We start from the raw sequence: 12,139 nt of genomic DNA, 5'->3' as shown, positions 1-12,139 counted from the left end.
TGTGGCCTGGAAGTCAGTGGTCTTTTACATCTCTCAGTGAGCACACAATGGTTAAGATAGGTTTTTACATATAGGTTTGGTATTCAAAATAAAATTTTGGGGCCGATCCAGATCATTTACTATGAATTTGATTTTTTTCCTCTGAAGTGTGGTGGATGTTGTGTGACATTGGCCTTTGTGGAGGTCTGTGTTCTCCTGAGCGCATTTACTAGTTTTTTTTTTTTTTCAAGTTTTCACCTCCTGCATGGCACTTGCCGCTGCTCTGAAACGTGCTCTTTTATTTACCACTTGAACCTTTTTCAGAAAAATACACAAATTAAAGGAATAGTTTCACATTTGGGGAAATATGCTTATTTGCTTTCAAATTTTGTTTTCTTGTAGTTTTGCAAGGGGTTATGTGCGGTTCACTGTGTTTTTAGAAGGCAACTAGCAGAAACTTCAAGAAGTGACTGCACCCAGCAGAAGAAATAGTCCAGTACGTAACTCCTGTAAAACTACAATTTATTTTTTGCACAGATTGAACAAATGAGATATAACATTAGTGAGGTTTAGAAGTGTTGGTAAAGAGATTTTTTTCAAACTTTGCACACACAGCCAGGCTAGCTGTTTCCCCGTGTTTCCATTGCTTGAGGCTAAGCTAAGCTAACTGTGTCCTGGCTGTAGTTTTATATTTATCAGACATACATGAGAGTGGTATTGATCCTCAGCAAGAAAGTGATTACGCATATTCCCCATAATTTAAACTATTCCTTTAACAGAAAATTTTACAGAACTCTCAGGTCTCTTCAAAACTATCTGTGGATTATGACCCTTTATGAAAAAACCCATGCAAACTCTTCACAGAGAGGGCAGGTTGGAAAATTAATCGTTTCTTCTCTACTGAGCCAAAGTGCCACTAGGACAAGGGTTGTCACGCTTAATCCATGACATGTCCATGACATGTACTCTTAGAAACAGACTGGAAATGTGTCATTCTCAAGTGTAAATGAACACTTTAACTGTGGGAGAACTTGCTGTTTTACAACATGTTGTTGTCTGTAAAACAAAGTGCTTCATGTATCTGGTTTACACGGCACAATTTTCTGAAGTAATGACACTGTTTTGAGATATACTGTTCCCCTTGAAGTTGTAATGAAACAGTTATGCAGACAAACCAGTGAAACCTTCGACTCTTGCAGTGTTTCTTCATACTATAGATGTTTCCTGAGCTCATGTTCCCTGGCCAACAAACTGACATGATTGATTACTATTACTACTACTTCTAGTAATAATAATAAAGTACTTAGACACTATTTGAAAACTAACGACAGCGTGTAGATTTTATTTCATTAAAAAACATTTTTCACAAATGAAATTACAAAAAAAAAAGGAAGAAACCTCTTATAACAAAATTGTCAATTTAGAGCCTACACTTTGCTGCTCATCATTACTGTACAGGAAATGTTTGTTAAGTCTTTCTACATGACTATTCTACTTCATTGTGAGGAATCTTGCACTTCATGACATGGGGACATTTTTAGATCTGACACATCACTGGCCTGTGTTTTTTTACACTGACTCACACATCATGACCACAAAAATGTGGTGCCTCTCCTTCGAGTCATCATTTTAGAAACACAGACCTCCTTATAGGGCCATAAGTGGTTTGAAAATGCTTTCAAATGCGTATTTATTTCACTCTTACTGTAATGAAATAGGTAAATGAGGAGGCTTTGTGTTAAGATATGTTTGATTAGAGATTTGGGTTGGGATAGCATGTGAACATCATCTTTTTAGGAACTATTTTTTCAACACATTCTGCAGTCAGTCCAAAGCCAGTGTTATCGCAGTATTACACCAACGAGACTACAGTTCGTTGATGTGTTGGTGATCTCACACTAACAGTAACAGAGATAAATCATGTGATCTCTTTGCTTCTTGCAACACAGACCACATGCTCCAGTCTTTTAACAGACATGGGTGTCCGACTGAGAGGACTGAGGTAATATTTGCAGCAATGATCCTCATTTCATTATGATCCACAGGATGACACACTCTTTCCATCTCTGTCACACGCTGACACACACTCACACCTTAATAGTACTACTACAAAAAGGCTGCTTTGCAGGGGTATGTGTTGAAATAGTAGGGTTTACAAAGGAGAGCTATTTTCACAGCTGTGCAGTACAGCCTGCCTATGAGTCCAGAGGTCCACTGTTTCACCTCCGGGTGTGTCGCTGCCTTCCACAGGTCATAGATATCCTCAACATGTCCGTGTGAGGTCATCATCTGGTCATAGATACACAGGTGGTAAGGTGCTTTGCCCTCCCCTGAGAAATAGACGTGCTCATGTGGGGTCACACCGATGGCGTTGGCGCAGATGCCCATAAACACATCATCTATGTATAGTGAGGCATTCAGGGTCAGCGTGGCTTGATAGACTTTGTCTGCTACGTCGCTGGAGACAACATACCCGGCCCCAGCTGTGTAGTCAGGGTACGACAGCCACTGGTACATCTCAAAGGGCACATAGTACTTGCTGTCTTTGCTGCGGATGGGCGGCGCCCCTCTGTGCACTCGACCAATCCAGAAGTGTGTGACGCCTCTGCTGCTCATGTCCTGCAGGTAGCTCACCAGGTTGGGCATGTGGACGAAGATGTCGTCGTCAGCAGTCATGAGGAAGCGGGCGTGTGCGCAGCGGCTGTGCATCCAATGGAATTGCAGGATCAGCTTCAGGGTCAGGTTGTGAAAGGAGTCTAAGAAGTCTTGTTGGATCAAATCCCCATGGAGAAGGTCCTCGTGGATGAGCTGCTCCTGGAAGCCGACCCCGCTCCTCCTACTCCATGAAGGCTCCTCCTTTTTGGTCCGAGGTGCTCCTAAGGCAAATACCACCTTGACTGTCACTCCCAGGGTGTTTTGGATGTAGGTCTCATTACCCCAGGTAGATCTGATGGCGTTTCGCCTCTCAATGTTCTCTGGGGACGTTTTGACAAAGAGGAGGAGGAGAACGTCCTTTCCGGCACACTTATCCGGGTGGTCCAGCAGGTAGCGGAAGTTGCTAAAGCTTCTTGCCTGCTCGCGTTGGATAGTGAGGCTCTTGTTGATGTAGATGAAGCGATTGACTAGGTAGCGGTAGGAGTAAGACTTGACGTGGCTGACGACGCCGTTGTCCAGCTGCTCCCAGCAAACCATCACCACTGACAGCACCAGGCAGGTGGTCATCAGCTGCACACACTGGCATCTTCGTATTCGGCGGAATTTCAAAAACATCCTGGAATCTGGTCACCCCGTGGCGGTTGTCCCTGTCTGGTGGGTGATGGTGGTGAAGCACCGGGCTGTGTCACTGTGTGCGGAGGAGACAAGATGACCGAGGTTGTGGAGGTTGAGAGTGTTGTTCCAGTGCCTCAGAGCAGCACGTGCTGGGTCTTCCATCCTAGGCTTTCCGCATTCAGCAGGAGGCACAGGCGGCAGTGGGAGTCACTGGGTCTGCTTGGAAACATCCTCCATTGCAGCAGAATCACTCACGCGCTCACAGTCACCCAGTAGATGGAGATTCATCTTTCACCCATGAAGCTGTCGTCTGAAAGATCTTTGAAGAGAGAACACATTGACCATGGTGACAGAGTTTGACGAATATAGATCCCAGGAAAACTTAACCTAATATATAACCCATGACACCAACAAATCATAGTACTGCTTCATTTTCTTTCAACATCAGGAAGTGGAAATGCAAAAATATCATGTTTTCATAATGTCTGGTTGGCAAATACCTTCCTTATTTGGGAACAAAGTGTAACAAATGTTGTTGGAGTTTTTCTGTACTGTCACGTTGGGTTATGATTTTACAGGCATTTATTTCTTTTGTAATGTGTTGTCTCATGTGCAGCATTTTTTTAATGGTCATAAATTGATTATTTGCTGTCAACTTAAGCTTCACACAGTAAATTACGAATGCACTTGTATTTCTTGGAAAGAGAAAGCATGCGCTCACATCCAGAATATTTTCTTGTGGTTGGATCTGACCTTCGCATTTGAGTAGTAACGTTCGCTGAAAAGTCAAAAGTTAGTAGGTGGGTGGGTGTTGGTGGTGGGGTGGGGTGGGGGTTGGGGGGCTGTCACTGAATGCAAAAGCCTACACAGCAAATGTTGCAATACAAGCTCATCCATAATGGAGGGGTTTAAGGCGCAGACCCACTGAAATCGCTGAGAGTCATGGAAAGCATTTGAACACAATGGACAGTGTCAGAATAGCTCTGCAGCACAATGTGGTACAAGAATAGCCTGCTTCCGCCCAGGCCTGGGCTAAAACCAAGGGGGGATCATGATGGGCCCGGGGCCTGGGACTCCCACCGCACCCCGAGAGCTTTTTAAACAGCATTGGATGGCCTATGCCTAATGGGGTCACTGGCTCATAAATGGCTTTCTTTTCTCTCTGCCTGATAATGAGAAACTGTGCCTCACCTCTGGTTAACATCAGCCCCCTGTTCTTATACAGAAAAACCTACTGTTGCACCCTATTCTTAGTTATATGGAAAACTTGTCCAGGCTGGAAAAGTGTACTATACATTTTTTTTTTTTTTGTTTGTTTGTTTGTTTTTTACATTTTTCCATTTTTTTTGTCAATTTGTTTGAGCACCAAAAGTTCAATTCACCTCCATTGTAAGTGGAGGCTGAACTCTCAAGTCACACCAACACTATATGCATGGATAGATACCAATATAGCGATGAGAATGACAAAAATAAATTTTTGTAATATGGGTGAGCTGTCATTTTAAGGACGAGGTATGGGCAGCTGTTCAGCCACATAACATGCTTTTTTTTACTACTTATATATGTACTGTATAATCATGTACAAAACAGATTGTAGTTTAGTATGAAATCATTACTATATTTTCCATCTCATAAAAGGCTGGTACATATGATTTACATGAAAATGTTTTGTAATGATCTTGAAACAGGGAAGGCTAAGTCAAAACATTAAACCAGTTACTGGTTATAATTTTGTGACTTAGCCTTCCCTCTGGTAACTGGTGTACAATACCATATAAAACCCAATAATCTTGTTTGCTGAGTAAGAAAATCACAATTGTCCGATTTTTCCCTATTTTCCCATTTTTCCCACACATACTTTTTTTTGACAGTTTTCCTTAGATAACTGTTATTTTATTGTATTTCTGTGGTCTAGTAATGGCTGCAGTGAACAGTGGTTACTTGTAGTTGTTTAAGGGTAATTCTGTTCTGTTCATTCTGTTTTCTTAAGGAGTTGCCACTATCGTGTACTGTAAACAGGTTGTGCTGCTGTCATTCTTGTCCGAGTGCTGTTCTATATTGTAAAACACCAAAAGCCTTCGATGGAGCAAAAATATAAGGGCAAGTGCCTAAGCTGCATCTAAAAGAAGCACCGTGAAAATGAACCACCAAACCTTCATATTTCCAAAGTCATCATTCTTATAAATAGATTTCAAACACACACAGAGGGGTTGCGAAAGAGGGAAGGGTACACCGTTACTCAGCTGATCACTCAAACACTCACCGGCAAAATAAAATATCTTTGTGAGGATCCAATACGGAGGCAGCAACAGTCTCCTCTCCTGACTGAGTCTTTTTTTTTCCTCCTAGACAGATCCTCTCCTTTTCTTGAAGTTTACTCTTCCTTCAGATGACAGGAAGCAAGCATCAGGTCAAAGACAGGCATCAGTCCTTCGTTTAACAGTCAAGCTCTCTGTGTGGAGGAGGAGTGTGTGTCTGTGTGAGAATACCATTGAAGGTGTGAGTGTTTTTTTCTGATCCTTCCTCTCCCATCAGTGTGTAGACTCTAAGTTGCTTGTAAATGAGCCAGTTGCCTTGACTCTTCTTGTCCCGTCCCACTTCAGTGTGGGAGTGGTCTACACACCAGACTGAGTAGTTGCACTGTAAAACATCACACAGGAATTTAGTGGAATCAACTGATCTTTTCTCATTAACTTAATGTAAATATGTAAGTTTACTTAAATTCAGGTCAATTCAAGTTAGCGTGTCTAGTTTTCATTTTCAGACCGGAGCTAAGAAAAATGACTTGTTCTAACTTGAGGTCTTTTGACTTGAAATGATGAGTTGAATGAATGAACTGCTGAAGTTCTCTCAACTTGTTTAATTAAGCTTTTAAAGAAACAAAACTAGCATATTAACAGACTTCCCAGCATGCATTGTTTGAGAGATAAAACTCTTCAGAGACTCTCTGTAGTTTGTAGAAAACAGACACGATGGAAGCTTGTTGTGTGTCTTTAATGCGTGCGATGCTAGGTCATGTTGGGGGTTTTTTCATAATAATTAAAGCAATGTTAACCATGATGAAGGTTGGTATTGAATTCAGTCCCTACCGCCACACACACAGAATTGGACAAATTCACTGCGTGCTGTTGATTTAACTAAGTATTTTAAGTTTATTGAACTTGCTCTCTGTTAATTAACATGTAATGCTGTCAGCAACCCCATCAAAAATAAGAGTGGCTTCCTGCCCCAGTTTTTTGTTTTATCTTGGCCATGTTATTGTTGCACAGAAGCACAGATATTCAAAGCATCCTCCAATTTGCCACTTTGAATATCCGGGTTTGTGGCAGAACATCATCAGAAGCTGTCAGAGAATGGATATACACTATATCCTTTATGTCAACTATCATAAAAAACTTTACAAAATCCTCTCTTCACTTAACGTTGTTCACAGCATAGGTGATTACCTATGGATCAATTAATCCTTTAGATTCCTAATTTCTTAGCGAGCTCGCTGGAGAGAGCTATGTAATATGGTAGTAATTATAGGGAAAAGAGAGAATGTTAAAAAAAAATAGTACACTGGCCATGAGGTTTGGTGCAGACAATCATGTTACCCACAGGAAGAACTGTTATAACTTTGATGTAGAGCCATCATCAGGTCAAAATTTCAGGTTACTCACAACCCTTTTTTATGACCAAATAACCCTAAAACTGACATTCCCATCAGCATCAGTTGTACTTTGTGTTAAGTGCTCATTACCAAATGTGAGCATGCTAACATGCTAAACTAACATGGTGAATATGGTAAACATTATACCCCATGAATATCAGCATATTAGCATTCTCATTGTGAGCATGTTAGCATGGTAACATTAGCATTTATCTCCTAAGTACAGCCTGGGCAGCAAGCATAGAACACTTCTCTTCTCCTCTCCCGCAAGGCATGTAGGTGTTGGTTTAAAGAAATTTTTTTGCATCTGGTTGATTGTGAGATTTTTCTGGTTTTATACAGAATCAAATCCGTGACAAAATTAGACTAAAGCATACACACAATTTGGAAAACTGATATTTACCTGTAGTCTTATTTTGACCTTATGCACAAAAACAAAACAAAAATTAACACGGCAAATATGACAATACTCTTTTTTTTTTTTTTTAATTTTGCCTTGCATTTTTTTTATTACCCTTACAAAAGTTTATTTTTGAATACTAACAGCAGGTAACAATGTTGCCACTACAAATTGACTGAGGTAACCGGTTTGCATCAGAAAATGTGTATGGGGTTTGTCTCGTCTCATTTTATTTAGTGCAGACTGAGACAAACAAGCAGCATCTAAACTGTCAAACCTCATTTAATAAAGCAGCTGCTCAGAATTTCACCAGAGAGATAATCAACCGCCTGGTAGAGTAAATGGGGCTAAAAATATGGATGATTGAATATGAATGACCTGATTAAAAGAAATACTTTGTCAGGAGATGTAGAAGACTACAGTACAAGACAGTCAGGTCCTGCTACAGACATGACTAATGCATCATGGAATTTTTCATGGAAATTGTAAAACAGAGGTAGGTGTAGGTCTGCATGCACACTCACTCACACGCATAAAAAAAATACACGTGCTTCTGTGTTACAAAGGCAAACGTTGCTGTTTTGTGCATTAATGAAAACCTTACATCTGCTCTGTAAAATATTTGCATGCCCAAATGTTCTAGCGCAACTCCAATGTACTGTAATATATGGAAGACAAAATCCACAGTCTGCCTTCTGTGTAAAAATGCATAATTAATAGAGGTAAATCAACTGGTTATTTTCTAAAATTACTATGTTTTGTGTATGAAATTCCCTGCTTGTGCTTACGTGGACTGTGCCCCTGTGTCCTTGCTGAGCTGCGACACAGGGATAGTATAACAAAGAGGGGATTTCACACTAAAAAGACTCATTTTGTATTCACCAAAGGAGGAAGAAAAACAATGTTTCCTGTCATTTGTTAAGTTTCTTGTTGTGCTATAGCTATAGCTATAGCAAAATATGATTTAGTCAAAGGTGACGTGTTCTCAGGTAGAAGTACTGAATCTACATTGATACCTGACATTGATTGATGTTACGCTGAATAAAAATCAGATTTTCAATCAGGACTGACACTGAATAAACATTAATTCTCCCAATATCTAAAAGCGTGCCTAGGATTGAATTTTAGTTGATTTTGATACATTGAAGTATTTTAGTAATTAACTACAGGAAAGAAGATTTAAAAAAAATGTATTCATACATTTTTACAACATGATATTATTCTCAATGAGTAAATAATATTGAAGACATTTTGGCCGGGCTGGGGCTAGCTGGTTAGCATGCTAACTTCAGTAAAATAAAAGAAGTAATAGAAACACAAATTAACATTGGCGTTGTTTGCCACCGCCAGTAGGGAAAAGATGTTTGACGTTTCTTCTAGACTGGCAAGTAAACAGCTGTTAATATTAACATTGACTATGTAGCGATAGCAAAACTTATAAAAACCTTCTTTAAGGGCAGTACTGATTTCAAAACAACAAATCAAAAAACACTTCAGATTTTTTGATGGTCAACACACAGGCCATTGTTTAGGTTATTGATTACAGTCACTATTCAGGTCTTTTACATAAATGTATATTGTTAATTGTTACAGTGTCACAGTATGAATAATGTTCTTTTCGCTAATTAATTTTAGACCAGATCCAATATAAGTATTATCGTTTAAATCATCGTTTATCTTAATCAGGCTAAAATGAGGCATTAAATCCATATTATCCATAGTTTATTGTGGTACAAACACACATAAGCCGCAGTCTTTCATTACAGTCTCCTTGATGGGACTCATGTTCACCTTGCATTCCCACGTGAAGCTGATATTAGACCATTTGCGGTGGGGATAGACAGTTTTTACCGCACTGGAAATAAAAACTGGACAGATTAGAGAGGGAGCGAGAGTGGTAGTATGTGCTTGTGGACAAAATAACAACATACAGTGTCATTCAATCCCATTCAAAAAATACCAAAAACTGTGGACATAAAAGTTACCATAAAGCTGAACTTGGACACAGTAACTTTGACAGACTAAGTACAGAATCTCCTGTGTGAAGCCAGCACTTGAAAAAAAGTGTAGTATGGGGCATAGTCATGCCCATGATATACCATCTTTTGCAGGTTCCATAAAGTGTGGTAGTGGCCTGATGTGGATTCTGGCATCCTTATGAAAACTCAGAATTGTAATTATACAAAATAAAATTAAGTTTCCATTTAACTGAAAGGATGGCTTCTATTTCTCTAAATGATTTTAAGTCAAGCTACCTTACTAAATATTTTATGTTCTTTTGATAGACAATAATCCAATTATATCTCATTTAGCATGTAAGTATAAAATTATGAAAATTTGACGTATTTAATTTTACTTGTTTGAGCACAAACAGCAAAGATGACATTTAATAGCCCAGATAACTGCAGTTTGAGTTTAAATTTAAAAAAAAGAAAAAAGATTACTGCAAACATTTGTGTAGACCAAATGTGTGTGAAAGAGGTTATTGGTTGTTATTGAAGTGGTATTTGCTGGCACAAGTGGGTTAAATTGAGACCCTGTCAGTACATGGTCTGAGTCAGCCGTAGATGTGAATTGCACATCTGCGTGCATAAACAGTTTACGGCACATAAAGCCCGCATTCTTGGACAGCTACCTTCGGTTTTGAACGTATTTTGCAAGTCAGCAAATCACTGCATATTGGAGATTATAAAGCAAAGTATAGTGGGTTTCATGGGACTAAGCAGATGCTGGAGTGTAGTCAGTAAAGCAATCTAGCCAAATTTAAAGAAGATTTTGTTTACTGTACTGGATTATATGAAAGCATGGACTACCTTCTCACGGTCCCCTTTTCCCCCACAAAGTGAACTTTAAATGTAAATTCAGGCAAGATCTCCTCCAATGTCACCATTACAATCTGACACATAAAATATAATATCACTCTCATGATGTTCTTCTAACACAATTTAATTCGCTAGTCTTCATCTTTTAGCAATCTCTGTCTCGGGTCTCCGTCTTCACACGCAATCTGGCTGTGGTAAAATGTCGTGAATTGGCCACGTGCGACTCACATCTATGTTTGACTCAGATTGTGTAGTGACAGACCCTATTTCATCCTATTAGACATGCTAATGACTAACATTAGCCTAATGCTAGCTGGCACAGTCGCAGCTATTTGACCCAATTAAAATAGTTAATTTAGCAAACCATCTACAATATTTAGGCAAACTTTAAAGGCGGCCAGGTAATGGCACTGGTTCATATTAAAAACAAAAAATCTAGCCTAACATTTGTTTGTCATATTTCTGACCTAACATTAGCTACCTACCAATTCTGGTCTGCGTTGTTTTTATTTGTTTGTTTGTTTGTTTTTGTTTTTTAACCGAATAAAAAAGCCTATTGTTTGTTATTATAATCAATGGACCAATTTGCCAACGTAATAATGCAAGTATGAGTTGACCTACTATTTCCTTAGTTTAAAGATTAAAACTTAACTCCCCTGCTGAAGTGAGGTGATACCCACTCTGGACAGTCGGAGCAGTCGAATAATACATTTTTTCTAGGGGGGGCTTGACTCTTCCCCTCTTTGCTGTTTCCCTCCAAAAATGACTTATAGAAGTTTTCATCATTACATAAAAATAACTTAGTTTTCTTGGTCACCTAAAATCATAGAAGTTGAATGTAGTAGAGTGAACACGTGTTTTAAGTAAAATAAATGTTTCCACCCCCCCCATAAGATGGTTGATACTGATTAAATGTTACTATTTCAATGTTGAAAACATGACACAATGTTGATTCCAGTGCATTGTCTCAACATTAAATTGTGACTGCTTTAACAATGTTGTTGTTACCATATAGCCGTCTTTCTGACCATAACTCAATGCAGCGGTGTGTGGTGACTTTTACTGTTTGGCAAGCAGAGCTGAAGAACCAACTACACCCTACACCTTGATTAACAGAGAGGAAAAAATATTAATATGATAACTAAAAAGCAGAACAGAATTTAAAGGCTTGGGTATTATGTTACATGGTTGACTGTAAATATGTAAACTGAATAAATATGTCTGTGAAAGCTTTCCTTGCAGAAGGAGTTTAGCTGCTCCACAACACACCCTAACTCCTCGTCGTCATCCATGTTGCCCAAGGTGATTAGTAAAACGAATTAAACCGATTTAAGATGATAAATCACAGTGTAATTTGCTCGTTTAGCTGCTACTGCTGCCTCTTAAGGCTTAGGAAGAGAAGACCATTGATTTAATTTTCTAATGCACAAGTACAGTTTCCACACACATCCGTGCATACGTATAATAATACCTTTAACATCATAACTGATCTCTGAACAGTGGAAGCTGAGTCGAGGGCAGCTTGACAGGCACACTTGTTGCTTTAGCTAGTCACCCGTTAAAGATCAAAGGATTATCCACGATGCGCATGCGCAAGCCTCCAAAAAATGCCGCTCCCCGCTCCGCTTGACAAGTCCCAGCCTTTGTACAAGGGACTCAGCCAAGTCCTAAACACTGGTAGATGTGACAGCTGGTATTCAACCTAGCTTCCAGAGACAATAGCCCACTGCGGCCACAAGAGGGCAGTAAATTACAAGATGAATCGAAACAGGCAGAATCAGATCCTTTATGGGACAGAACGCTGGTCTGAGATGTCAGGAGAGACATCGCTTCCACTTTGGTATCGTTCTAATTATTTTTCGCTTTAACTGGTCAAGCATTGCTTGCCTTGCTTGTCCTGTCGGGCCACCGCTGACTCAATGTGAACAACTCTTGCTTGATAAATTGTGAACGCAAGACTTCCAGCTTTGAACCCTTCCCAGAATCTATAGAAAAGATCAAAGATAAAAGATACAG

The 12,139-nt window shown here is 39.6% G+C and overlaps 1 protein-coding gene across 1 annotated transcript; it reads right to left on the bottom strand.

The window, feature by feature from the left end:
- Window positions 1-708: 708 nt before the first annotated feature.
- Window positions 709-5,786, bottom strand: b3gnt5b (UDP-GlcNAc:betaGal beta-1,3-N-acetylglucosaminyltransferase 5b). Its single transcript, XM_040142877.1, has 3 exons — window positions 5,739-5,786; window positions 5,513-5,632; window positions 709-3,568 (listed from the first exon to the last, which is right to left on the bottom strand). The coding sequence occupies exon 3, from the start codon at window positions 3,247-3,249 to the stop codon at window positions 2,086-2,088; it is 1,164 nt and encodes a 387-aa protein (XP_039998811.1). The 5' UTR covers window positions 3,250-3,568; window positions 5,513-5,632; window positions 5,739-5,786; the 3' UTR covers window positions 709-2,085.
- Between the last annotated feature and the right edge of the window lie 6,353 nt (window positions 5,787-12,139).

This window comes from Xiphias gladius, chromosome 14 (genome assembly GCF_016859285.1).
Source record: "Xiphias gladius isolate SHS-SW01 ecotype Sanya breed wild chromosome 14, ASM1685928v1, whole genome shotgun sequence".
NCBI classification, from domain to species: domain Eukaryota; kingdom Metazoa; phylum Chordata; class Actinopteri; order Istiophoriformes; family Xiphiidae; genus Xiphias; species Xiphias gladius.
This window is presented reverse-complemented; position numbering and strand designations above follow the sequence as displayed.

What these genes read in the sequence shown, in the direction of transcription:
- b3gnt5b (XM_040142877.1), bottom strand. Translation starts at nt 3,249, where the DNA reads ATGTTTTTGAAATTCCGCCGAATACGAAGATGCCAGTGTGTGCAGCTG.